Source organism: Oreochromis aureus, linkage group 13 (assembly GCF_013358895.1).
Source record: "Oreochromis aureus strain Israel breed Guangdong linkage group 13, ZZ_aureus, whole genome shotgun sequence".
NCBI classification, from domain to species: domain Eukaryota; kingdom Metazoa; phylum Chordata; class Actinopteri; order Cichliformes; family Cichlidae; genus Oreochromis; species Oreochromis aureus.
This window is the reverse complement of record NC_052954.1, coordinates 9,888,027-9,915,672: the sequence shown is the minus strand read 5'-3', so window position 1 is coordinate 9,915,672 and position 27,646 is coordinate 9,888,027. Positions and strand designations below refer to the sequence as shown.

The 27,646-nt window shown below is 41.1% G+C and overlaps 2 protein-coding genes across 4 annotated transcripts; both read right to left on the bottom strand.

Annotated features, from left to right (window-relative positions):
* Positions 1 to 1,475: 1,475 nt before the first annotated feature.
* Positions 1,476 to 10,294, bottom strand: sgpl1 (sphingosine-1-phosphate lyase 1). Of its 3 annotated transcripts, none has more exons than XM_031737889.2 (14): positions 10,283 to 10,294; positions 7,618 to 7,783; positions 7,131 to 7,198; positions 6,675 to 6,822; positions 6,431 to 6,510; positions 6,073 to 6,201; positions 5,645 to 5,733; positions 5,438 to 5,546; positions 5,255 to 5,353; positions 5,013 to 5,159; positions 4,627 to 4,865; positions 4,383 to 4,529; positions 4,180 to 4,300; positions 1,476 to 3,305 (listed from the first exon to the last, which is right to left on the bottom strand). In XM_031737889.2, the coding sequence occupies exons 1-14, from the start codon at positions 10,292 to 10,294 to the stop codon at positions 3,162 to 3,164; spliced, it is 1,698 nt and encodes a 565-aa protein (XP_031593749.1). In that variant the 3' UTR covers positions 1,476 to 3,161. The 3 variants fall into 3 exon arrangements, with proteins under 3 accessions (XP_031593749.1, XP_039477775.1, XP_031593750.1); XM_031737890.2 differs by lacking the exon at positions 10,283 to 10,294 and adding an exon at positions 8,226 to 10,242 and having other exon boundaries at positions 3,162 to 3,305; XM_039621841.1 differs by lacking the exons at positions 7,618 to 7,783; positions 10,283 to 10,294 and having other exon boundaries at positions 7,118 to 7,197.
* A 6,508-nt stretch (positions 10,295 to 16,802) lies between these two features.
* Positions 16,803 to 22,646, bottom strand: pdlim1 (PDZ and LIM domain 1 (elfin)). Its single transcript, XM_031737920.2, has 7 exons — positions 22,405 to 22,646; positions 21,210 to 21,361; positions 20,618 to 20,702; positions 19,419 to 19,603; positions 18,515 to 18,657; positions 18,263 to 18,380; positions 16,803 to 17,465 (listed from the first exon to the last, which is right to left on the bottom strand). The coding sequence occupies exons 1-7, from the start codon at positions 22,495 to 22,497 to the stop codon at positions 17,279 to 17,281; spliced, it is 963 nt and encodes a 320-aa protein (XP_031593780.1). The 5' UTR covers positions 22,498 to 22,646; the 3' UTR covers positions 16,803 to 17,278.
* Positions 22,647 to 27,646: the final 5,000 nt, after the last annotated feature.

The following is a 27,646-nucleotide window of genomic DNA, read 5'->3' as shown; positions in this document are numbered from 1 at the left end:
TTCTACTTTCCTGGAAAAAAGACAGAAAGAAAAACACCTCCCTAGCCAAACCTGGATTATTAATATTATCTAGCAATTCTTAGCCTGTTATTTTCTACCTACACTGAACAAAAATATAAACGCAACACTTTTGTTTTTGCTCCAATTTTTCATGAGCTGAACTCAAAGACCTGAAACATTTTTTACACACACAAAGGACACATTACTCTCAAATATTGTTCACAAATCTGTTTAAATCTGTGTTAGTGAGCACTTCTCCTTTACCGAGATTATCCATCCCACCTCACAGGTGTGGCATGTCAAGGTGCTGATTAGACAGCATGAATGTTGCACGTTTCCCTTAGACTGCCCACAATAAAAGGCCAATGTCGGAACTGGGTTGACCACAACACCAGCACAATCTTCATATCTGGGCCTCATCTAGTGCTCAGCCAACAGGAGGATATCAGATCGTGCAGCGTGAGACTCATAAAGTAATTTATGTTATATTTCAACTGCTAATATTTCAAAAGTCGAAATGGACTGAGTAGTAAAATAGTAAAATGCCAGTATACAGAAGACTCGTGTTTCTAAGCCATTCGGCACTCGTACCATAATATGCAACAACATTTCGGGCTGTGACATTTCGGACTATGACTTCGTATGTGAGGGCTCACTTGATCGCAGTCCAATTGTCCAGAAATCCAGCTGTTACACACACATCTCAGGTTTTTACAGCGAAGCAACCCTTCTCTGAAGGAAACACACAACCTGCCTCTCTTGAACAGCTGTCTCAACAAGATCACGGTTTTAACCGGTTACAAATTCACTTATTCTGGAAGGAAATAAGCGAGAAACAGAGAGAGCAGGAGGGAACCTGAGTTGAAACTAGTCTAACATTTGATCGTGTGATCAGTGACAAATGAATAAGTATGTAAACTGCCACTATGTTTACATGCTCCGCTTAACGTGGAAATGCACGTGGTCGGTGCGCTCTGGTAGTTTATCACATAGCTCCACACCTCTGGTCCCAACATGTGTGTTGTGTACTACGTGTTTTTCAACTTTGTCATTAAAATGATTTTTTTCCCCGTCACACTGTTTTCTGTTGTAACTTAAAAAGACGACTAAGAAATGATTTGAATCCACTTTATTGAAAACATCACTGTAGAGCCATCTGCTACAGTCAGCTAAGCCCAATCCCCTTTGTTGGAAAGACTGCAATGTCAGCATGAGGTCAAACACATCACTGCTACATAATGTCACTGCCAGGGAAGATTTACTGTGTAGACCTTCAGAGAATCTTTTACAGGATTATCCGTGCCAGCTGCTGCCTAAAACAACAATGCAGAGTTCTTGAACATTCAATCATTAGTTTGTCGCATTTCTTGAACGCAATAGGATTAGTCCTTTTTAATTGTTTGTATCAGCATGGCTTTCTGCACCTTATTACTGACCACAGTATTTCAGGATGAAAGAATGGACACACGATGGTATGAACTTTAACTGTTAGTTGGATTGTTTAATCAGTCTTTAAACCAGGCACTGGCTACAAGATGGGAAATTCTTGCAAGTGTGAGACTGTAATTACATTCATGCCAAATCTCTTCAAAAAGTTCCCAGTAAATAAAAACAGTTGAAACACAAACATTCACAAAAAGAGTCAAATGAAGCAAAATGGAGCGGTCACACAAATGCTTAAAATTTACTAATCAAGGCTGATAAGTTGTCATTCACTACAATGTTTCTGCTAAACATATAGAGCATTCCCATTTGTTACACTTCATCAAGGAGAAGTTACATATTGCACAAACATGGAACTAAATTCAAGGAATTTTCAGCAATGTTAGATGAAAGCATGCGAGAAACAGAGAGCAAGGTCCTTTTGGTGTTACAGTATGCATTGTTAAGTTATCAACCTGTGAGTAACATATCCTGCTGACTAGATATTTACTAGAATACATCATGTCCACAGTAAGTCAGGACAAACAGCTGATTTCTCCCAAGTTTAAAGAATCTCCATCTGTGGATCGGTCACAGCGGAGATGTTCCCTTTCAGTGTATTTAAGAACACTTTAGTGCAGTCTGTCAAATGCCCCAAATGCTGTAACGCTTTTGTTATGTGAGAAATGGAAAAGTGACGCCCAGTTTGAATGGGTTTCACTGGATGAAATAATGATGTTTGCATTTAGTGGAAACTGAGGTAGATTGAATTAGGACACAAATTATTACAACGAGGTGACACACAGGTGACTTTGCAGAATACAGAGGAATAATTGAGTTTCTGCTACTTGATTATCCAAGTAACTGATAAGTGGCTGAAGAGCTTTGGATATCACTAGCCTCTTTCAAAATACTAATGCCCCTGTTCTCTCTTATTAAAATTAAGAGTTTTAGTGGATATTAATAACATTAAAAACTCCCATTCCCACCATCTACAATACCAACCACAGTAGATGGACCACAAATGAAGGTAAATGAGTGCTAACAAAACAAGGACATACATGTTCAGGTTTGCAGATAAACTCTGGTTTCAAGTGATGTACATAATAACCTGATATGTAGTTTTTAGGGCATTGCAGTGCTTTTACATTAAACCACCTTTTGATGATAATACACAGGCATGTACAGCCAGTTCAGAGCAGTACATCAGTTTATAAGCTACAGGCAGCACAGCGATTTGAGCAAATTTTAAGCTTTCGAGTGGTTTGTTTTTGCAAAGTCGTCGTGGACAGCGAAGTGAAGCGGTGACGGCATTGAGTTGAAATGTTCTGGTATTAAAAAAACTGAAAGGTTTTACTATGCAATCAGTAGATATCATGACAGACATGTATTAAATGAAAGCTAAAATTGAAATGAAATGTAAAACAGAAAAAAAACAACAAACACATTTCTTCTACATAATTTAAAATCAAATCATAGGTTAAAACTCGTTTGGACCCAGTCATGTCTTCTCTGTACCATTTAGGCGCAGTGTTACAAGGAATTTCCCTCTAGGCTGATTAGAATGACAATGGCTTGTGCTTCAAAGATTGCTGCAGATGTTTGTTTATATATATATGTATGGTGCAGGTATGCAAGATAAGGCAACCGTTGAATGATTTAAAAATCAGAGCTCTGGGAGGAGGCGAGAGCATTTCCCTGCATGCAGTGTTGTCGGGCCAGGAGGGACCAATCCCTTTTCAGTGGGCTTTGCCGTTGCCATTCATGTGGCTGATGTTTGACTTGGTCACCTCAGTGCTGTAGAGACAGTCCAAGAAACCTCGGGAGATCTCCGTGACCAGGGATCTATCTGGGATGGCCTGGGCCATGCCGTAGATCGCTCCCTGCAAGAGCAGGAACATCAGTGAGCTTACAAACATCCAGACACATCATCTGTCTCCTAAAATAGGTTTTCTCTTAGCTATATACTTTCAGACGCAGAAGGCAGCTGCATTAATAAAACGTTCCAGTTAAATGGCAGCACAGATGTTACAGTTTTGGGGGTTTTTTTTGTTGTGTTTGGATTCATATAACCTCTTGTACCTCTCCAATGTGATGAGTGAACTGACTGAAGAACAAATGAAACTTGAGAAATTGAGAAACTAAACTCTAGTTATATGGAATTCACCTTAATCTGCAGCGAGATCTGTTCTCAGTGTTAACTACACTGCTGACAAACCTGTCGGGCACAGTGCTGCTTGTCCCCACGTGGGTGGAGTTTAAAAGCTGACACACAAAATAGCTGCTTGTGTCGACTCAAATCGAAGGTTTTATACAACAACAATGCAAAATGCCACTTCCCTTCCCAAAATACCCACAGAATGTTAAACAGAAAGGAAAGCTAAATATACAGCACTCAGCATGGTTCCTCTCCAGTGGCTACACTTGCAAGCACTACAAAGATGAAGTCAGCTTGATTTGAATGATAAAGGTATTGTTTGGATCTACAGTAATATGTAATCTCCCTTGGTTTCCTCCTACAGTCTAAAGTCAGGTGAAGTAGCTGAATAAGGTATGAATTTGTCTATATGCAGTAGGCTTAGACTGTGACCCTGTCATTACAATAGGATTACAACATCCTGTCTTCGATCATCAAAGCAAAACTGTGATGTAATGATAAAGAATGATTGGTGTCTTTGTGTTATTTAAACTTCTTAAAAAACCCACATGGTGCTAAACTGTTAATGATGACTATGTAGATAACTAAAGCAAACTCACCTTTCCTGTAGTTTTCTCTTTGGGGTTCTTCATGATGATGGCGACCTGCTCTTTGACATCACGAATAAAGTGATCAGCGACCCCTGGCTGAGTGTGCAAAACTGTGCAGCAAATGTGGATGCTGTGAAAGCGACGATTGTGAGGTGTAAATATTTATCATGCCATCACATTTACTGAGACGTTATCGTTTGTTTTACATCTACCTGGACGGGTACTGCAATGTGTTCAGATTCCAGCCCTTTGACGTCAGTGCGTTAGACAGACGGAAAATATCAAAATCATCCGAGCCGATGGCCACCACCGACACCTCCGGATCCCCAAACACAAACACCCCTTTAATCTTGCGGATTCTGACCAACAGAAAAGAAGACAGAAGAATGTTAAAGGAGATAACAAATTACGGACTCCGTAATTTGTTCTCTTCAGTGTAACAAATCTGTGTCTTACTCTGTTTTGATCTTGCGAGCTGTGCTGACGATCTTCCTGGTGGCGTCTACGTAGCCGTTCTCTCCCATATACATCATGGTCGCCCAGCAGGCGGCGATGATTCCTCCTGGCCTGGAGCCCGCTATAGAGGGTGAGGCATAGATCCCCCCTTGCCAGTCAGCAGCTACAAAGTATTGGTACTGACGGTACTTTTTATCGCTGTAGAGGATCACTGAGGAACCTTTGGGGGCGTAGCCATACTGGAGAGATACATGCACACAAGGTACAGAATTAAAGCAAGCATATCCCTGTACATACCACACATAGATTGTTCTATGTGTGGTATGTACACACATGTATATTGTTCTAGAAAGATTTGATCTGAAGGCTGTTCAGCCACTCCTTACCTTGTGTGTGTCTGCAGAGATGCTGGTAACACCTTTTACCCTGAAGTCAAATGGGGCGAGTGGGTAACCAGCCTTGGCCATGAACACAATAAGAAAACCACCCAGACAGGCATCCACATGCATCGGGATGTTGTAGCGTACAGCCAGCTGCAACACATCGAGGGAAAGTGTGAGGGATTTGACTTCCCAGTTTTTGTCAAGAGTACATAAAAAAAAAAAAAAAAAATTGGTGCACTTCTAACCTTGGCTACTTCCTCAATGGGATCTATGATTCCATGAGGAAACTGGGGAGCTGAGCAGACAAGCATGGCTGTGTTCTTGCTGATGGCTCTCCTCATGGCCTTGAAAGAGAACAAACAACACTGAAATAAATAATGCCTGGAAACAGAAGTCAGCACATGCTGTCTACACGTGTTCTCTCTCACCTTCACATCCACTTTCATAGTTTTCTTGTCGAGAGGAATGTGAACCAGCTTCATCCCAAAATAATGTGCCGCTTTGTCAAAAGCTGCGTGGACGCTCACAGGTGCAAGGCTGCAGAAACAAAAGCAGGACACGAAAATGATTTCATGACTTTTTCTGGCAGGAACAAGCCTTGACATGGCCCCTGTGTCCTGTAAAGCTCGGCTTACATTTCAGGGTGTTTGACACCTCGCTCGTATGCCATGTCTCTGTATGCTTTGCAGGCCATCAGTATGCTCTCGGTTCCTCCTGAAGTGACCTGCACAAAGGAGATGTAAGCATAAGACAAATTCAGTCCACCTTTTCTAAATGTAGGGATAGAGGTTTGTGCATCGGTCTGATAACAGAGTTGCAAAAAAGAAATCTTTGGGATCACCAGAATTTCTGCATTGATCATAAAAGTGGTCAGATATTCAGCAAAGTCTTATTATTACTTTTCATGACTTTGAGTTACTTTTGAGTTCTTTGTATTTCTATTAAGGAGACTAGACTAAAAGTGTATTATTATAATTATTGTATAACTGTGACTGTGACGGAAATCCTGCTGATATAGAAAATCAATCCTTTTCTTGCAAGTGTATACTGTATGGTGACTTACTGTGCCACAGGAGTTAGGCCCACCATGGAAGAGTGTGCAAGCCATTCTGACAACCTCTGCTTCCATCTTCCGTACGCCAGGAAAAATGTCTGGGTGGAGTGGATTGCTCCATGCAAAATCTCCATATACCTAAAAATAACCCCAAACAAACAAACAAATGAATGACAAAAGTAGTAAAGTGTTGCATAAACTGCAACCCTCAAACCAGGGTGAAACCAATGTCATCGAAAGGACCGACCAGGAAATGAAATCAAAAAATAACTTTGCTACTGTAAAAACTCCAAAACGTATTCAAGCTTGACCCTGGCCATTAATGCTTGGAATGCCAAAATCTGCAAATGTATACAGAGATGCATACCTTCACTAGGAGTTTGGTCAGTGACTCATCACCCCAGTACACTGCCCCAGAAACCAATCCCTTCTCCCACTTCACCTCATCTGCAACAAAACATTGAGTCTTGAGAAATCACTGGCTTTCTCAAAGATATCTTTTTATCCTTTTGAAAGATAAGTACACAAGTTTTCTTATCAGCAATGAAGATTAGAAATACTTTGTGATACTGATAAAGAAGCAGGAATCTCAGGGCTGAATGAGGACTTACTCAGGGTGTCATACTCCTTGATTTTCTCCATTACTTTGGCCTGAGAGAGACCTTTGGAGGGAAGCTCTGTGGTGTAGCTCATCCCTTCCTTGAGGGTACATAGACTAGCAGACATGTCATCCAAAGCCTTGTTCAGCTTGCTCTGGATCTGATACAAAGAGAGGACAGAGTTACTTTACAGGCACAAACAGTCACAAACAGCAGTAGAGTAACGTAACCCATAACCTAAAATGGATATAGGAGAAGTAACAATATTGCTGACTGAACAGAAGTAACCACATGTTATCACCAGAGCATCATCTTAATTGTGCCAAAGGTCCTTCATTCCCACCCAACCCCTCCATGACTTTGATATGCAGTCATCCAAGAATGACTCATAATAACCCCAGACACTCATCAGCGCACACCAGAAGGGGGGAAAATAAAAAAGGGAAGAGATTTACCACTGATACTTACTGCCCCGCCGACGAAGGGTATTTTTCTGATGAGTCTAAAGCACTGCTTCTTGATTCGTGATGTCAGACCTATTAATCAGAAAACACAAGGCAGCAGCTGTGGTGAAATGTTGGCATGCATGCACCCACAAATATTAAGCAGCTGACTGTGACCCATAATCACACGTTAAGGGAAGGCGTAGTCATGAGCCCCTTTCGCTCTGCTCGCAAACACACTAAAGAGCTAGATTTTACCAAGAAGCCACACTGACCTTTCCCTCTCAGAGAGCTACAGATGCTGGCTCTGACCTACTCGCTGAGGAATTTAAGCACCGATTCATTGAAAGATCTGGAAAGTCTAGACAAATGATGGCTTTGCTCGGTTGTGCCGCAATTCTAGATAGTGTGCACTACATTAGCAGATGGTTAGCTGATTACATGCGTTATCTAAAGTCTCAAAGACTCTAGCAGGCCTACTTTGGACCCATTCTTCTTGTGTGAAAGATTACTTTCTTGCTGGAAGAGGAAGCCTTTGACCCATAGTGCTCCCACTGTGGTGATCACGGTCACTCCGATGATCTGCCACGGCTCCAGATGGGCGCAGCGCGAGTTCACCTGCTGCCGGCCCTCCTCCAAATACAGCAGCACCATCTCCTTATACACCTCCAAGACACTCTGGACATAGAGACACACAATATGCATTACAACAGAAGTGCAGAGCAACCATCAGCTTTTCTCTAACAACATATTGGATTTACAGAAGGGTCAAACTATTCAGTCAACAGCACTCATGTTTCCTGTGATACAGATCTCTCACACGACTGTGGTGATATGGGGAAGTTACCACTGCGTGCCATGTATTGAGAAAGTTAGTCACTGTTTGACAGCATAATGACTGCTTTTCCTGCAAAATGAGGTAACAGTTAAATTTCAGCTCACTTAATCTGAATTTCTTTTTTAAACAAGACACGTGACTTGTGACTGTGCGATAGGCGCAGATGTATAGATGTCCAGTAAAACACTGCAGGTCAGGCCATAAACCGTCAAAGACAGTGACTGACAACACATCCAGTTACTTTAAAGGAAAGTAACTAATCTTTCAAGTGTGAGTACTTACTTTTGAAGACATTGCCAGACCTACAGTTCCCACCCTCACACACTTTAAACGCACTCTGCACTTTTCCTGACTGTCAGGTGAAGAGACAGCCAGCACTCGGTACACCAGGTGAAAGTGAGAGAACACGTTGAGCGAACTGTAGATCTACAAGAAGACTCCTCCCACTAGTCACATAACACATCCAGCCCGCTAAGGTAATGAGTCAGGATTAGACGAGACGGGAAAGACTGAGCTACAAATTTACGACAAGGTATAATTTACGTCTCTTTCAAAGCACGATCACAGGTGAATGCTTTCCTGTCAGTCCAAATGTGTATGTAGCGATTTAGCCCGAGGAGATCTAAGTGAGCCTTAATCGGAGTGAAATGCCCGTCAATGGGATTGCATAAGCGCAGCAAATTTATCTTTCCATTATCTCCCTCACAAAGTCTTTTTACAACACAACTGCAGGCAGTTTGATCGTGAGGACTTGCCACCTCAGCTGCAATAAGGAAGCTTAAGGTTCAACAGCAGTATCTTAACTAATCACAATCTGTTCTGCCACAGCAAAAATAACACAATGAGGCGAGTCCTCTTAGTGCGACGGAAAGGCAGTTTATTGTGTGAAAGAACAACCTAAGATGTTGTTTCCCCCCCAATTAAATCCTAGGTAAAGGGTTGTTAGTGAGCCATGGGAGTACTACCCCCTGACCAGACAGCAGCTGCCATACCTGCCTGATTTGGACAGCCTGTTCTCATACAGGTTTAGCAAGATCCGCTGCAAAGAGCCGACTGAAGCAACAGAAAATAAGCCACTAACATATGTTGAATGGGAAGCTTGACTTGAGTCATGACAGGCATGTAACTTAGCACACAGCCCATATTTGATCGCTGTCACACATCTGTCAACTAAACAAATAAATAAATACATGAATAAATAAATAAAGATTAGATCACTCCCTTTTTTGACTCTACTTCAGCCTCAGATCCCACACACACAGCTTTCCCTCAGGAAAACTTACACCAAGTTCACACAAAGCCTCTTGTACCAGTTTTGTGCTACTCATTGTTGAACAGTGGACACCCATTCTTTTGCTCACCCCCACCCTAAACAACATTTAACTATTCTTCTAATCAGACCTTTTGTTGTTTCAAAGGGGAGGTCATGTTCTCATGGAAATATACTGGGCGTGAGGTGGCTGCTCCTGGATACATCAAGGAAAAAACAGTCAGCTTGCTAAAACATCACCAAAGCTCAAAGAGAGATGAGGAGATCACTGAGGGGGGAGAATAATTACAGATGTGGTGTCTGGAAATTTTTTATTTAAACCTCTACAAAGCCTCGAGACTGCCACAGTATCAAACGATATTTTGGTCAACATCAAAAGTATGTTTTTTGTTTAGTTTTTTCCCCCCTTGAGATAATTACTTCTCTCTCCTGTGATGACCTGGAGGAGCTCAGAGTGATTTCTGCCCTGACAGCAGATCTGTGTCAGACCAGCTGCCATCTACTGCCGTGTCTTTTGTCTGCCTCTGATGACTTCAATTAGAAAGAAAGAAAAAAAAAAAAACACTGCTTGCACAATCTTAAACAACTCTCCCGTGGGACTACTAAGAGTAGTGCTTTGTTTAAACTTCCTGCAGGTTTATGTTGAACAGGATTTCTACTTTTAAACAGAGGCAGGCCACAATAAACAATAGTGAAGGAGCCGCAAAACACGCACACAGAGAGGAAGGATCTCATTTTATTAGACTTTAAACCAATAAAAGTGCACCATGAACCTGCAGTTACATCTTTTATACCATCTTTTTATACCAGGGCCAAAAAGTATCGATGAAGGTTAAATGTTTTCTGAAAAACAACCATATGTCTGTAACACGAAGCTCTCATAACAAAAGTGCCTGCCAGTGTTTGTGGACTCGGAGCATCCCTCACAGCAAAACAACTCGGGCCATTAGCTCACTTCAGTACTGATAAACAAGTCTGCTTCTTCGGGCGTCCTGAAGCCGCACTGTCATTGTCCCGTCTGCCACACTGCCTGTAACGTGAGACGAAGAGAAAGTACAGAGACACCTACCCAGTAGTCCATGTTCTCGAGGCAAACTGTAACCGAAAGTTCCCTTTATTTAGCCTGCTTCTCGGGAAAGTCACCTCCAGCAGCCTTTGCTATGAGTCCTCTACTCTCATCTACATGCTACTACCAAACACAGCAGCAAGCTAACCCTGATTGAGGAAGTAACAAATAGACACGCGTATAACTGCGCATGTGTAGATCTGAAGACGCTGCGCCGCTGTGAAAACCAGCAATCTGCCAGGCACCGCGTGCTTTGTAGATCTTCCCTCCGAGTCGCAGGAACGTCGCACGTTTTCACACCCACAACTGGATGTGAAATGCTGCGTTCAGAGACGCCACGTAAAAGACAATTCACCATCATGTGAGTCCAGTAATGCCATGGAAACCACCGTATTTATTGAAATATTTACGTCTTGAGTCAGTGACCTTTACCCCAGAAATGTTTGACGAGCAGACAACAAAGTACCTTTTCGTAATAAATCTTAATTTATGGACATTTATTCAGATGTATGACTGTGCATTGCTCAGATCATTTCGGCATTTGAGTTTTCTTCAGGGGAGAACAATCAATATTTTTGGCAAGCTAAAAAAGGTATCTAAAAACATATATTACTAAAGGTCACAATCTCTGATTCTCACATAATTATAAAGACAGATAATGGTTCTCATTCCGTGATAGACACGTTCTTGTTTACAACTGGATCATACTCGTTTACTTTTATTCTACTTAAAATAAACATATTTGTAACATCAGTGAACGCCTCATTTAGCATTTTGTGTAACAAGACGAAATTTTGTCTAGAAGGGAAAACAGCGCCGCAGAGCTGCCGGGTACTGTAACTGCACATCTAAATACACTATAGTTTTCAGTGGAATATCTTCTTTTGGAGACAATTAAAAAAGTAATAGTACTGCTGCCGTTTTATTGATCAAATTAAATTGGTCGTCTTAAAAGCAAATAAATAAATAAAGTTACTAAATTAGGTTGACTTGTGGAATAAGGCTGGACCAACACAATAACCCAGACACATTATGTGTTGTGCTCTTTTGCTGTTGTAGTGGTAACTGAAGTCCATGTAGTTAAATTGCCCTGGATAGTCTGTGCGTCACTTTAATCATATTTACAGTTAAGCTCTTCATCTGTTTGTCATATAAAACAAGTAAAAAAATATCCTAAATATAATTCTTTTTGCCTGAAATGTATTTATTTTTTCCCCCGAAAGTGACCCAAAATATACAAAATTCAAACATTTTAAAATTTTAGCCTGTGGTACAGGTGTTATTAAATCTTGTGCAATGAGGCTGTTGTGAGGTACACCTGAAGCTTTTATGTTTTGTGTTCTAAGTGTTACGCTATTAAAAAAATGTTTATATCAATCATTATAGACGATAGTGATGATATTTTTTAATGATACAGAACTGAGCAGAGTGCTTAATGGATGTAATGGTTATAAATATGTATATAATAATTCCCAATTGTTCCAGAATGATGCTCTCGCCATTTTCACTTTCAATAAAACATATTTGAGTTATTATGACTGTTCTTTTTTCATTTCTTAAGTAAAGGGAGGTATGATATTACTGATAATAGATGTTTTTCCTCTAAAATGAGTGCTGTAATACCGGTAAAATAGATTCCCCCTGCTTTCTGAAACATTCATTAAGGATCAATCATCCATTTATTACAGTTCGATGGGAATTTTTATATTCTAAATAGATCTATTGTTCAAAATTGAGTATAGGCACTTGTTATGAACGAAGTCTTGGCCAGGGTCAATTTTTACATGCATCTTACTATGCGTATATATCATAAATACTATGATGTATACGAATAACCCAAATTAAACACCTAAAATATGACAGGTTTGAAAACTCCTCCAGAATTGTGTTTTTAGGCTAATTACAATTGTTTGGGATTTTGATATGGAAGCTTTCACCCTTTAGATTGTGTTACTTTCATCAAACAACTCAGCTGACCTGACTCTTTTTTCTTTTTCTTTTTTTTTTTGTTAACTGTTCATTGTGATTCACTAGAGTTGTGAAAGAAATTGGGCAATTAGTGCATATGTTTGTTAAATTACAAGTTTATTAAATTATTTCTTTATCGTTGACTTACTGAATATACAACGCTGCAAATAAAATCATATTTTTGATTTATTCAGGTACGTTCCGGCCAGCAGACAGACAGGTAAGTGCAAATTCACCGTATTTCTTTACGGGTTCTGTAGAAGACTAAAATAGTCTTCTTAAATTAAAACCTCCAAGAGAAATAACTTTTTATAAATAGGTTATCTTTACTGTCTAAATGAAACATTTATAACCGATTAAAGCCTTAATGTCACATGTCCCCTGAAGCTACCATCCCCTCGCTGAAAATTCAACATTTGCTCTTTTTTATCTACAAAGAGCCGCTAATGAACACGAGGTTTCGCAAATAAGCTATCAGAAACAAAGAAAAAACATTACGTAGTAGTTTAGAGGGTGAAAGGGGGCGACTTGCAGCCACCGTCCTATTTGTGTTTAAAATCTCCAATCTTTACAAAAAGACAAACTGTCTCCAAAGGACACCTATTCCGCTATAATTGGTGTACACTGCCTTCAAAAGCTGGGGTGAGAGGTACAATGCCTTGCCTGTGAAAGGAAACTCCAAAGCACATTAAAAGTGAATTACTTCTTGTGTAAAGTGTGTTCGGGGTCATGCTGGTCACGACGCGCGCACTTCTCCAAAAGCGCACACGTCTCCAAAGGCGCACTCCATACTTTCTAAAAGGCAGTCATATTGTTGAGGGGTCTCACAAGAGGTGTACATATGGCATCCGGGTTGCAATTAAATGTTTTTAAGATGTTTTTCCTTTCTTGAAGAAGTTTCCTTTTCCTTTTTTTCTCTCCCGGCAGCTCTTTGCTAGAAAGAACAAGAGGAGGGGGGCACATTGAATGGCTTCGCTGCTAGTTTGGGATGACAACAATCTGGTCAGCGAGTTGTTGGACTTTGATTGTCCCCCTCAAAACGTCCTTCAGACAAAAAGCCGAAGACGAAAATAAAGCCCCACCTGGTACCTCTGTTTGCTAAAATAATAATAAATAGATTTCGTTTAATAAATAAGCAAAGGAGACTGTAAAGTGAAGTAGCAGAGGAAGTATTAATCAGGAGCATCGGGCAGGTATCACCTGCTCGGTAGCTTGCTTAGTTTATTGTTAAATATTGTTAAATCACTTTTCGTACCAAGTCTGCTCCGATATCTACCATTACCACAGCAACTGGCCGCTTATGTTTGCCTATACTTTGCATAACAAGCAGGACACTACAGCACACTGATAAAAAATCAAGGAGAGAGACTGACAACTTCAACCCACACCTGTCCACGATATCCTAATATGGATTTGGCATCAATGAATATTTGTAAAGTGGTAATATTCAGTTTACTTTAGACTTTTCGGGCCTTTTATAACAGCAAGGCACCATCTCCTATCTCCCTTGGATATTTGTCTAGTTTATTGAAAGCATATGGTTATCAGATTGTTCCCAAAACACATATTTAGACAGAAAGTTAAGGAGAGCTTTTTGTGATCCTTTGTTGGCAATTGTAAATCATGCTTGAGCCCCGCCACGCTTCCCTTTCCTCCCTTACCCAAGCTGAAACGTATCTGCACACTGTTGACTCGTTTTACTAATCTTTAATGTTGTTAAAATAAAGTTTTATTAGAAAAAAGAAACGCGTCACTGAATTGTGGCGATCTTGGACAAGTTTTTGGAGATGTCATAGCGCACAGACACAGGCTCACATTGTAGAAGAAAACGAGCTTTTATTTTTGCGACACACAAAAAGACCCTTTGTATTATCGATTTACACAGCGGATTTCACCTTCCCACCTCCCATTTTTTAGTTTGCTCCATGCGTAATTGTCTTATCCAAATACCGGAGCTTTGCGCTCTAACGCAATAAACAAATGTTTATCCGAATATATGCCATTTAAAACAACACTTCTTTAATATAGGTAAGGTTTTCTGAGCTAACAAAGAGGTAAAATAATTTTAAAAAGACTCATCGGGGCAATGTTCAAGTAAGGACCAACTTGTAGGAGCTTAAAGTTCTTTTAACGTCCACCTCACCAGGTAGTATAATGTGCGCAGAATCGCAAAGAGTATCTCCATCTTTAATAATAAACAATAATAAAATAATAACTGCAGAGAACTTTTGCATTTTCTTCTTCATCTCCGTTTTTAGCGTACTCTGGTGCACATGGAGCTGATTTTAAAAGCCAGTTTGGCAATAATGTGCCCTGCAGGGCATGTGCCGATGTTTTAAGTGCGTAAAATGTGGCATTACAAGTACCTCTTATGGATAGAGATCGGATAATATTTCCAAAATAAAACTTTGTGTACAGTGATATTTAATTAAACTCAGTACAAATATTAACTATGGTTCCAACTTTTGCGCATAAAACTAAACGTTGCTTATTTTAAACCACTGCCAAAGTCTTTTAGAAAACACAACATTGTGATTTACTATAACAATAAACGATAGCAAAGATTAAGCTAGCCTTGAAAGCTTTAATGGGAATTAAAGATCATCTGTAATCGAGTATCACATCATATATACAAGATCCATATTGTGTCTCGTGTGAAGCTTTTTTTTTTTCGCCTCACTAAACCGAGGTCAAAGCAAAGCTCACAAAATGTTTTGGTTTTCTTTTCCTACCAGGACCTCGGGCATTTGACCAGCAAAACAGGGAAATTAGTGAATGGCTGGCATAATGATAAATACAAGCAATAAACAGATATATTAAGATTCCCAGAGTGGTAGTTTAGAACCAGCAGAATCCTGAACGCTGCATGTTTGTTGCCCCCAGACAAACTTATGGAAATCGTCTCTTAATGTTTACCTTCTCCAAGAAAAAAAACATGACCCTAGTCCATAAAATCGGAGTATTATTAGCCTGGCATACATCCGTGGCACTTTGCCATCCACGTGTATTTAATTAACTATTACAATGAATACACAAAGAAATGCAAGCACACTGAAGGATGAGGGAGAGAGGGAGAGGGTGAAGGACACGCTGCCTGGAAGCTGATTGGCCACTCGACGAGCGCTGTTGATTCAGGCGTCCACGGTGCAAAAAACAGATAAGATAAAGGCCATATAAAGTGACAAGAGATGCGCATCCATCCCTCACTGTCACCTGCACATATACGCTGTCTGCTGCCTCCAGCTACAAGAGCGGACTACCTCTTTATCCCAGCTTCGCCTGTCAGGAGTAGGCCTACAAACGTAAGTGCGACTACACTCATTCAGCAGAAGTTTATTTATTTATTTTAAAATTTGTCCTGTAATGCTTTTCAGATATTTCCTTTCTAGTTACTAGTGCAGTTACATTGTTATTTTTAATCAGTTAAATCGTTTAACTAACTCAGAGTCTAGATACACGTTTCCAGTCTCGTGGAAAAAAATGGGAAACGTGATTTCCAGGATTTGTGGCACATCTCAGGGGATCATTTGGAATTTCTTTTTCTCTTTATAGCCAAGCTGTCTCATTGGCATCACTTTTAATTATTTTCATCTTCTTCGTCGGCACAGGATGTATCCTAAAGTAATCTGCGTCCCCGACGCCCTGCGCAGGTTTTCTCCAACACTGCGTAACCGAGTGAACGAGGCCGATGACACTTCAGGAGACTCACGAGGACAACTCACGCGAAAACCAGCAACTGTTACTCGAGGAGACGTGTCCTCAGTGAAAAACCCCAAACACAGATGTGAGCAGTCCGGGCAGCGGGGCAGGCGAAGGATGAAGGCGAACGACAGAGAGCGCCACCGCATGCATAATCTGAACTCCGCCCTGGACGCGCTGAGGAGCATCCTGCCGGCTTTGCCAGAAGACGCGAAACTAACAAAGATCGAGACTCTGCGATTTGCCCGCAACTACATCTGGGCTCTGACCGAGACTCTCCGGATGGCAGACCAACACGCACACACTCAGGACTATCTGGCATCAGATCTGAGCAGCCCAGCAAGCGTTTTATCTGCCGAATGGGACTCAGCATCATCTTCAGAATGTGGTTATGGGACCAATGCTGACTTTAGCCACAGAAACTCTCTCACCGCTGTTAATGAGATGAGCTGCAGAATCTTCCCAGGAGACGAATCCAGCGCCATCCCCGTTACCTTTTGTTTCAAGTCCCTGTGTGCTGACAATGACCTCACGAGTATGTGGCACTTTTGACTCTCTATATCTATCTCACATAAAGAAGACATTTGGGTGCAAGCAGCAGTTCCCCATCCGCTTTAGCGAGGTTACTCTTAAGACCAGGTCCAAAGACATTACAGTTTCCCGTGTTTATTCTTCAAAAGCACTTAAACTAAGTTTAAAAAAAAGAAACTTTCTGAAGCCACAACTGTAATTCAAATCATTCTTTGTGTTTGAAAGTACTTTAATGATCATGTGACACCCCTACAATCATAGTGTCACTTAAAGAAAAAAAACAAAGCATCAAGGGACAATCAATAAACCAGGACGACAGGAGAGAAATTGTTCAAGCTAAAAAATATTTATTCGGCAATTATATTCAAATGTATTTTGCATTATTTTGCTGTATAAAACAATGTTTATTTATTTAATAAAAACCGTAGAAAACATTTTTTTTCCTTTAACAGGGATGGGAATATTCTGGCTTTCTTTTGCTTCCATGATTCAAAAGACGCTGAAATGTACAAACAGTATCAAAACATAGTGGCTGTCATTCAAATGATACGAAAAAAAGAATGCCATCTTACAGTATTCACTGGTTTTTCTTTCTTATAGGCCAAAGTTTTTGTGCAAATCAACATTTTCAAACACGTAGTTCCTTACTGTCCTGCCTACCAGTGACAGTACTGAAGTATAGTGTGAAAGGAGACCAGTTCATAGTCTTACGAGTAGCATTAGCTAAATATTGTAAGTCTCGGTTTATGTCTTGGTGTCCGATAGTAGCGTGCAGTCCGAGGCCGAGTTCAGTGAGGGGAACTACTTGGGAAAGACTGTGACCACGTCGTAGCCCTCGGGTGGAGTCACTCGCTCGCGTGCGTGCGTCTCACAGTAAATCTGGTTCTCCACAAAGAAATGTCCCTTCTGTTTTAGGTTGACGTTGCAGTCTGTGCAGGTGTAGCACTCAGGGTGACGGAACTTGTCCCTCAGCTTCACAACCATCCCTCTGAAGTGTAAATAAAGACAAAAACAAGTGAGAATGCAGTGAGGGTCGCCGTCATGTAGGAAAGAGCATCCTCTGATCGAAGCTGATCAAGTTAGAAAACCTAAACACATATTTACTTTTAGATCTCAAAGGTGTTTTGGAGAAAGATGAACATCAGGAAATGTCTGAGTCAGAAATTAGGCCTGATTTATAATGTTGCCATTACATGCACGTTCCATGTTCCCACTTCCCAAAACAGTACAGACATGAAAATATCAGAAAATGAAGTGATACTCTCGTACAGCATTTCACAAAGGAAAGGACTGAAATGACCCCGTGGGAGAAAAGATTCAGTGTTCGTATTTTGTACACTAGGATTTTATAATCTGGCTTTAACATCCACAACCATGTTGAAAATAATGGTAAGAAACAAAAGCAATTAAAAAAGGCCAGCACTGGTGAACCCATGGGTAGACCTGTTCCTGGTAAACCCCATACTAAACCCTCGGCATGGCAGATTTAAGTAGAAGTTTCTAAACTTAGATCTTCTGATGGGACAGTGTGTTAAACATCTGTATGAAGTAAGGATTTTCAAGGACACTCTTAAAGAAAGGAAAAGAAAACATTTATGAACCTTTCTAAAAAATATTAAAAGCAAAATTAAAATATCTCCCAGCAGCAGGAATTAGGAAACAAGTGTGTTGTTGTTACTTCATTTGGCCACAAGGTGGAGACAGTATTTCTCTCAAGTGCTGCTAGATTCAGATGAATAAAATCTAGAGGCCTACAGAGTTCAATCTTGACCATAAAATACTTACACAATCCCAGATCCACATTTGTCACACATGGGTAACTTCTCTGTGTTCCCCACTGATGCTCCAACCTTTGTTGTGGGTGCTTTCACACTCCTGAAGCCTGATGGTTTATCAGCATCGCCTACAAACACCAAGAACAGACTTGATTGGAACTAAAAGATAACAGTCTACCAAAAAGCAAACATTGTTTAAAAATAAAATATAAAAACCCCACATTGCCCCTTAAAGTAAATGGAAAAAGCATGGTATCAGTACCTGTCTCAAGAATCTCCTGAAGCACCTTGAATGAAGCAGACTGTCGAGGAGGCTCATCAGACTCTTGATTCTCCTGCAGCATCTTGTAGACTTCGGAATCGGCGACTATGGGCGGCCGCTTACCTGACGGCTCTGATGGAGCACTAGAAAGAAATTGGGCACGTTTCAGCAAGAAAAAAAAAAAAAAAAAAAAAAAAAAAAAAAAATCATATTCAGCGACAGTATTTTGAGACATAATCAGACTGGCAGTAAAAGCCCAGGAGATCACAGTGCTGATTCAGCACGAAAAACCGCCAATGAATGAACCTTCTCTTGTGTTTTACTTGTTTTAAACATGGACTTAAGTGACATCATTTTCTTAAGTCACTGGATCAGTAAATACTGGCTCCATCTGCTTGGAAGCAATATTCACACTTTAATGATTTGTTGAAGCACAGCAGCCTTTTGGGAGCTGGCCTGCTACTGTAAATTCTGCAGTTAGCAGTTAAAGCCAAACAGTGTGTACATGTACTTATACTCCAGAAAGGATTCAAATAAATCACAGTGCGATTAAGAGGTTTTGTGTATGTCAGTATTGAAGTAATCCTCTAAAACAAACGCAGTTCCAGTTTCCCCAATTCAAAATGAGTATTTGGAAAACTACTTAATGAAAAGCTAAGCTTGCAGAATGATCTATAAAAGTCTTTCACAGAGTATCCAAACAACCAAGCAAATCAAAAAGGAAGATGCATGCAAATTCACTTTGCAATTAAATGGAAACATTCTGAATTTGAGTCATGATTTACTGAGTCTACTGCCACAACGATTATTTACTCTGTGACCCAAGCAGAGCCCAGCTGGACTAAACTCACTCATCCTCACATTTTCAATACTGATTGAGTGTCATCATTTAAGCCCATCTTACTTGTTGGGGGGGTCATTAGCCGTAGTAATGGTCTTGACTTCATCCACAGCTGAGTTGAAGTCCTTGATGTTCTCTGAAGAGTACAGCCCAGATGGATTATTGTACTGGTTGGTCACCACTTTGGAGCCGAAACCGGTGAAAGGCAGGGCGCTCCTGTTGTGGGTCGAGCCTATGTGTTTCACCTCCTGCAAAAACCAAGCTCCAAAAGTTAGGAGACTGCAATATTTATGAAATTCAAGCGTGATTGAAACAAGTAATACTCTCTGTGCACACCTGATGAGCTATAAACTAAGTTTTTTTTCTTAACTTGTGCATGTACAAACATGCAGTGTTTGCTAAGTGGGTTAGAAATATTGCTTAAGGTTTGAAAGTGACTGGCCTATTGTGTTTTAAGCTTCGCTTTCAATAACATTTTTCTTGAAAACAGACTTGGAAACTTTGAGCGGTTCTGTCTTTTTAAAGCAGCTTCCAGTCTGATACAAAGTCACACATAATTTAGCAGGATAATGACTGTGGACTCTGCCTTAATTATACCTACGTGGCTAACTTTAACGACAGATGCGTCATGACACTGGCATGCCATCACAGTGGGCATACAAATACCACCAAATCTAGCTCATGCTTCACAGTGGGAACACAGAAATGCCTCCAAATATAGCTCATGCTTCAAGCTTCTAAAAGTGCAAAATCTCCCCGAGTCTCTGTGAGCAAGATAACTTGCGCAAAGGAGCTGACAATACTTACATAAAACAAAAGAGTGAAGCAACAGATTCTAGAGAAGTGCTTGAAATATGTGTTAATATGTGTGTGGGAGAAAAAAAACAAAAAAACACTAGTTTTGTGACTTGTGAAACACACACACATATACACAGGGCCTGAGACACCGTTTCCTACATGAATTCATACTTTGGCCTCAACTTTCCACTCAGCGGGCAGGAACTGAGGCTTGCGTCAGGGCTTGGCTGATAAACTACTGTCTCCTAGGAAACCTCCTGTTGGTAAGTAAACAATGACTTCATCATGAACAGTAGTAGGATATAAATTAAAAAAAAAAAAATCCCCAAGCCTTTGCAGGCACGAGGGGGGGAGAACAGCACTCTGGCTTCCAGAAACTGAATGGCTACTCGATTTCACTCTAAATGACAAAGCTGGAGGAGTCACTTTTTTAAAGCTCATACAGCTTTGATGCTAACACACACCCGTGGTTCTGATGCAAGATTCATCTTGTAGGGATGCGCCTTCCCCTCTTCAGATGACAGCGGTGACCACAGTTTTGTTTCTGACCTGAGGAAGACAGGAAGGCAAAACAAGGCTTGAAAGATGATCTGAGGATTCAGTAACATAAAATGCCAGGATCGCCCGCGTGTTCCTGTGTACCAGCACGTGAACGCAATATTAGGGCTGTGTCTTTGAATGCAACAGAGCCCTTGCAGGCATGCTCATGTTCTTGTTTATCTTGCAGTTAACCCCGCCCTTTCATGCATTCAATATGGCATCGCTTAATGGGAGCAAACATATGTGGTTCAAACCGTCTGTCAATTCCCTTTTGATACGACTCCTCAAAAGTCATCAGTCATGAGTAATTTACAAGACAACACAGCAGAGCGATGCGGGATTGCAACATGGTAAAAACCAGTAAAACAAACAGAACTGCTGTTTAAAAATCACTGAATAAACATGATGTCACTCGCTGAACACCTGGATTGCAGCTGAGCCGTCTCACATTACTCACTCTTTTTCTCCGAGCCTATGGCTATGCAGATCAGAATGGCACATTTAGACACAGCTTACCTGTCTATGGAGAGCACCATTTCCTCTATGCAGCCCTTTATCTTGTTCTGCGCCTCCAAGTGAGTCATGTTCTCTGTTGGTTCTCCATCGATGGCAAGAATTATATCCCCGATGCATAGATTTGCTTGGGCTGCTTTACTCCCGGGGTTGACCTACAACACAGGACATAGAAATTATAAAATTAGAAGCCACTTGTGCACTGTATAATTATGAATATATGGAAAACGCACCTTCTAATTACAGCCTAAAGGCTTCCAAGTCAAAAGAGGAGAGTGCCATTGTTTTAAACCTGACCTTCAAGAACCTTTAAGCAGCTGTCTTTGTTAACAGTAAACAGAAGTGAAGGCACTTGCAGAGTCAGGATAAAAGCTTCCTGGAGCCCAGATTCTCTATCTGAGATAAAGGCCTAAAGCAGGGAGAGGGAGAGGGACCAGTACAGTCCAGGAATTCCTAATCACTTTTCCATGGGTGGGGTGGCCTGACCACAGTAATAACCTTCACAAGAGAGGGGAAAAATGCAGTTTAGGCTCAGACAAAGCACACAGAGGAGTGCTTTGCTAGCTATAATCCGGTTCATTACTGCCACCAGAGCAGCACCCTGTATGAAGCTTAATAAAATCTTAGCGCTAATGAACACCAGTGAGGTGTGTCAGCTGTCAGCTCATGACAAAGAGGCTCCGATGGGTCCATGGTCACACAGTGATGTCAAAGTGTGGAATTTAAACTTTTAAAATCACGCTTTAAATCTTAAGTAAATTCTGTAAGAGACAAAATATGACAACCATTGTTTGGGATGAGTGCATTTCTGGTTCGGCTATTATAAAACTACTATTTTAAAGTAGCCTTAACTCTCAGTTAAAGACCGAAAAAAAATACATAAATCACAATTCATCAGGAAAAAGATATTTTACCTTACATAAAAATGTATGTTTTTAAAATTAAGTGGGGTCCACTAACCACCGTGTTTGCTCCTTGAGGTAGCACTAGCAAAAATTGCCGCTAATTTAACTTTTAATTACAATAAACTGAGAAAGCTAACGCTAGTTTAGCCGTTCGTTAGCCCTCCGGTTAACACAAGCTAACCATTAATCGTCAACCAGCCTTCAGTAAAGTCGCGGGGAAACAATGAGAGGTGAGAGTCCAGGTGCGGTTACACTGAAAAGCGGTAGAGAAACTAACAGTAAAACGAGCTTACCCGGGAAATAGCCAGTGGCTGCTCGAAGTCCTTTCCCCCGACCAGCCTGAACCCCCAGGGGCCGGGACCCTGCAACGCCACACGGAGAGGCATGGTGTCAAAGTTTTGAAACAGAGCCGACGGTGGTTAAGGAGCTGCCTCAGACCTACGGTTCACTTCCTACTGCAATAATGACGTGGAGTAATCGATGGTCAAAAGTTTGAGGCTGACTGCAACTCCACCGCATTAGTGGAGGGGGAGGACCCTCGGATTACAGTTGGACGAATAGATTTTGAAGTTTCCTCCCTGATAAGTGAGACCGAAGATCGTGTATAGGGAAGATGGTTCACTCGTGTACATATGTGTACTCGCGCATACGCCACTAACGTGCAGAATTGTGGGATTAAGCCACCATCCTGGGGGAGTAAGCCCCTTGGACACAGCGACTGAGTAGTGGCCATCATTTTCTTCGTCATGTGTTTATCTTATTAAGAAAATCTGAAGCAATGAAAATACTGTTGTGTGGCTCATGACACTAGTTATCAGGGTCCCTTCCCAGGGCTTCAACGCCTACTCACACCTTGCCTTGTGACCTCGATAGGGTGGGGCAAGCTCTCACCGTTGTTTCACCCTTATTTATTTGTTTGTTTAACCTTTATTTTATTTAACCATGAAGTCGTTTAAGATTAACATCATATTTTCAAGGGAAACCTGGTTTCAAAGCCCAGTGATGGCAATGACCCACGCCTTTCTCCACACAACTCACATGATCAATAGTGGGTCCTTCAGGACCACCTCCAAAGAGGACACCGCCTTTATGAGTTAAATGCCTGGGACACTCCACCTTTTGTTTTTAGAACAGAAGAAATGTCTTATATGAGGGCTGAAACGTCTTCACAAACTTAAAAAAGACCAGTTGCCTTCTTTTTCTCAAGCTCTCAAGACCAACATGACCTGGATGACTGAGAATCTACACAGACATGGTTAGACTTGAGCATGACGTGTAAGTGATTTCAGGATTCACAATCTTTGCACAGCTAATGGCCGCATTAGTAATGCTGGTGTGATAAAGAGAATGCATGTTTGAGCCTGTAATTCTGCCTGGAGCAGTTAAAGCCTAATCAAGACACTTTATATTGTTGTGATTAATAAAATAAAACTTTTCCTGCTACTGGGCTGGTGTTGAATGTGCAAGGATGTCTTTAGTATTGCTGCTAAGGTTAAAAGGAGCATGTGAAGACTGAATCTGCGCTGGACTGGGAGTAAGTTGTTTCATTTTGGCTGTGTTTCTGTATGGACAGCTAAAGTCAGCATGTCTGCTTGAAGGTGAAACACCATATGTGATGGATGAATCACATCCTGACTGGGCTTAAACACTTTGCTTGAGTCACTCTGAAACACAACCTGCAGACTCACAGCGTTACACTCGATTACAGAGAGTATAAACAAAAGTGTCCGTATTAGTGGAGCATGATGGATCCAAAACAAAAGCAGAGGATGAGGAGGGTCAGTCCTTCATAAATGCAGAAGAAAAATTATGGCAAAGAAAACATTTAGAGGAAAAAATACTACAAGAAGTTGCTGATTTTATTACATCTTTAGTAGTTATTAATCTCTTAATTATGTTTTCATCTTGTCACTTTAAGCCTTGATTATACTCAGACATGGACAGCTGGAAACACCTCAGCAGACTAGTAATTCCTGTTACCCTTATTTGAAATCTCTGCAGACGAGTCCACGTGGTCACAAAAACAGGCAGGCACGTGGATGTCTGCACAGCTTAGCCCTTTTGTAATTTTTACTTGTGTTGGAGTTTGTTTATTTTTTTAACAGTGCCGATATGAAGCACTGAAGCATGCTATAGCTGGGTCCCAATTCAGTAACTGCATCCTTCCATTGATGCAGCTTAGCAAGAGGAAAGGACGGTACTGAACAGGCCAGGCAGATGAGTCTGGACACAACCATAGTAATGTAAATAAAGCATATAGAGTATATGGAGGGGCAAAAGTGCCAGTGTAAACACGCTCCCTGCAAAATCCCAACTACGCATTGCTTGTCATGGATGATGCTGTTTGTCAGTCACATGCTGATTGGTTGACAAATGGGCCAGGTTCACCAGAAATGGGTTTCCATAGCCGAGCAGGTACATCCACCAAGTGCAATGCAAAGAGCTGGATGCGGTGGTTGTAAAGCACGCCTCCACTGACCAGTGGAAACATGTTTTCTGGAGTGACGAATCACGCTTCTCCATCTGACAATCCAATGGACAAGTCTGGGTATGATAGTTTCTAGGAGAACGGTATTTGTGTGACTGCATTGTGCCAAGTGTAATTTGCCTGCACAGTCCTGACCTCAATCCAAAAAAACACCTTTGGGATGAATTTGAGCGGAGACTGTGGCCTCCTCGTCCAACATTAGCATCTGAACTCACAAATGTGCATCTGGAAGAATGGTCAGAAATTCCCATAAACACGTGTAAAACTTGAGGAAAGCCTTCCCAGAAGAGTTGAAGCTATTATTATGTAAAGGGTGGGCTAACATCATATTTAAACCCTGTGAATTAAGAATAGGTTGCCACTCAAATTCACATGCATGTGAAGGCAGAGGAGTGAATACTTCAAAGATCTTTATCCTATAACTTGGATTTTTTAATGCTCGCTGTGCCTTGAATTACCTTTTTTTGTTGATGTACATAGATAAATGTGATTAATTTCTCTGATTTTTCATTTATTGTTCTTTATTGGCACATACATCCACCCATAATCTTCGGCTCATCCAATTCGGGAGTCTATCCCAGCGGAAAATGTTAATTGATGACTATCCAAATACAGTTCATGAATAAATCACACCTCTAAATATCAGTACCATACAATTTCCGTATTGAAAGAAAACACTAACTTAAAGCACAGTGGTCTAATCTTTCTTTACCAGCAGTAAGCAAAAGAAATTAATTTTTATATTAAGCAGCTCCACTGCAGTAGCTATGGTGACCCATTTGTTATCATCACATAAGAACGATTGCTTCTGAAGAGACCCCACGGACAGCAGCTTCTTTCCAACAGAGATCGCTTGATCTCCAGGAACTCCTTTAAATTCAGCTTGCCCTTTAGGGGCTTTCGTTTAATTTCTCTGGTGCTCTTGCTTCCTCCCCAGTCCAAAGACATGCACATTAACTGGTGATTCTAACTGGCAGGGGCGTAATTTCCAGGGGGGTTAGTGGTGTTATGACGCCCCCCCCCCCAGTAATCAGACCCAACCAATATAACCCCCACAATAAAATTATGAATGATCTTGCATAAATAGGCTGTTGATTTTCTTTACTTGTTTCAGGTATTACCAGAAAAATAGTTGCATGTTTAATCATCTGGGAATTTACCCACATTTATTTATTTATTTAGACAGAGATCTTGTTCAGCACAAAGTTACACCGAAGCTAACCGGGCTATCGGTGAGGGCTCGATAAGGTGTTTACAGTCTGCGGAATAAAACAAATCAAAGTCTAAAACACTTCGAGTGGTCAGTAATGCTAGAAAAGCATTGGATTGTATGATGACAGCTGTGCTTTTGTGCACACCACAGCAGTTTAACCACTGGAAGGCCACAGCCTCACTGTGTCCATGAAATGCTGCTGCGTTAACCTGGAAGCTAAATGTGTTCAGGCAGGAACTTTGTGTGGTTGAACATAACTGAGACCCTTTTTTGGAGGAACTTGTAGTGTTTCCTCAGAATAATGAGGAAGACGTGAAGCACTTTGCCGACTCATGCTCTGCGGCTTGATGAACTGATCGGCCTGATTGCTCACTTAAAAAAAACACCATTTAATTTTCATCTTCCTGGTGAATGACTGTGTAACACTGTGAAGATAATGATATGACTCAGAACTGCTGTAGTTCCCGTGTTGCTTTTACTTTAATTTTTCATTATTATTAAACTCAAATTAAACAACAGAAAAGTGCAACTTTGCGATGACCACATTACTTTTAATGTAGGGACATTTCTCTGAAAGGAGAGCAGAGTGGTACTTCTTCGTGTTTTGGACCTCTCACAAGAGCTTCAGTTTGTTTTAGAGACGTCGGCCTGCCCTTGCGTCACCCTGTTATGTGCAAACTTACCATTTATGGTAGAGCTAAATCCCAGGATGTGGAATGTGCCGCTCCCAAAAACTGAATTCCTGCCAGTGGGCCTCTGCTGAAAGTGGAGGAAAAAAATAAAGGGGGGGCCAAGGCGGCCAAACTGAATGAAACACGTCCTTTCTTGTGGGTTTTGCTTTGTAATTTTAGGTATGCCAAAAAGCCTGTGAGCCTGTTTTAAAGTGACGCTGTTATCAGTTCAAGTGGATATAGTGCAAGTGGGACTCAGGACTCTGAGCGGCTTTCAGCATTTGTTCACTGAGATTACAGGAGTCTGACATTTATTGCTTCATTTCACCCGACAGCATTCACCCACTTTCCTGCGTGCAGCCACAACAGTGGACTAGATCAGAAATGATCATCAGATAACAAGCTGACGTTCAGCAGTCCAGACGTGAACAGCTCCCCCTTCGACCCTGACTCGCGGGCAAAGTTTGAAGATCTGCTTTTTCAAAACAAACAAACAAACAAACAAACAAAGCATAACCCCCACCGGCCACTTCATTAGTTACACCTTGCTAATACTGGGTTGGCCCTGTTTTGCTTTCACAAGTGCCTTAATTCATCTGGCACAGATTTAACAACTTCAGATTCTGGTCCACGCTCACATGATAACATCATACAGTTGCTGCACATACATCATGCGAATCTCCCGTTCCACAACATTCCCAAGGTGCTCTATTAGATTGACATCTGGTGACTGTGGAGGCCGTCGGGTACAGCGAACTCACTAACATGTTCAAGAAACCAGTTTGAGATGATTTAAGCTTTAGGACACTGGGGCATTATCCTGCTGGAGAGAACCATCAGAAGATGGGTACACTGTAGTTTTTCAGCTTCCTGTTTTTAACTGTCAGCAGTGGGGTCTTCCGCTGCTGTAGCACATCTGCTTCAAGGTTTGATATGTGCATTCAGAGATGCTCTTCTGCATCCTTTGGTTGTAACAAAGTGTTATTTGAATCACTGGAGATTTTCCCTTTTTCAGATCATTCTCTGTAAACCCAGAGATGGCTGTGTTGGAAAATCCCAGCTGATCAGCAGTTTCTGAAATACTCACACCAGCCTGACTGGCACCTATAACCATGCCACATTCACAGTCATTAAATCACCTTTCTTCCTCATTCTCATGCTTG

Excerpts from the sequence above, each read along its gene's own strand:
- pdlim1 (XM_031737920.2), bottom strand. The coding sequence starts at position 22,497 with ATGCCTCTCCGTGTGGCGTTGCAGGGTCCCGGCCCCTGGGGGTTCAGG. Across the intron at positions 21,362-22,404 it reads AGCCACTGGCTATTTCCCGG|GTCAACCCCGGGAGTAAAGC; the intron begins GTAAGCTCGTTT and ends CCTGTGTTGTAG. Across the intron at positions 20,703-21,209 it reads ATGGTGCTCTCCATAGACAG|GTCAGAAACAAAACTGTGGT; the intron begins GTAAGCTGTGTC and ends TGTCTTCCTCAG.
- sgpl1 (XM_031737889.2), bottom strand. Across the intron at positions 6,823-7,130 it reads TACCCTTCGTCGGCGGGGCA|ATCCAGAGCAAGCTGAACAA; the intron begins GTAAGTATCAGT and ends TCTTTGTATCAG. Across the intron at positions 5,547-5,644 it reads GGTGTCAAACACCCTGAAAT|CCTTGCACCTGTGAGCGTCC; the intron begins GTAAGCCGAGCT and ends TTGTTTCTGCAG.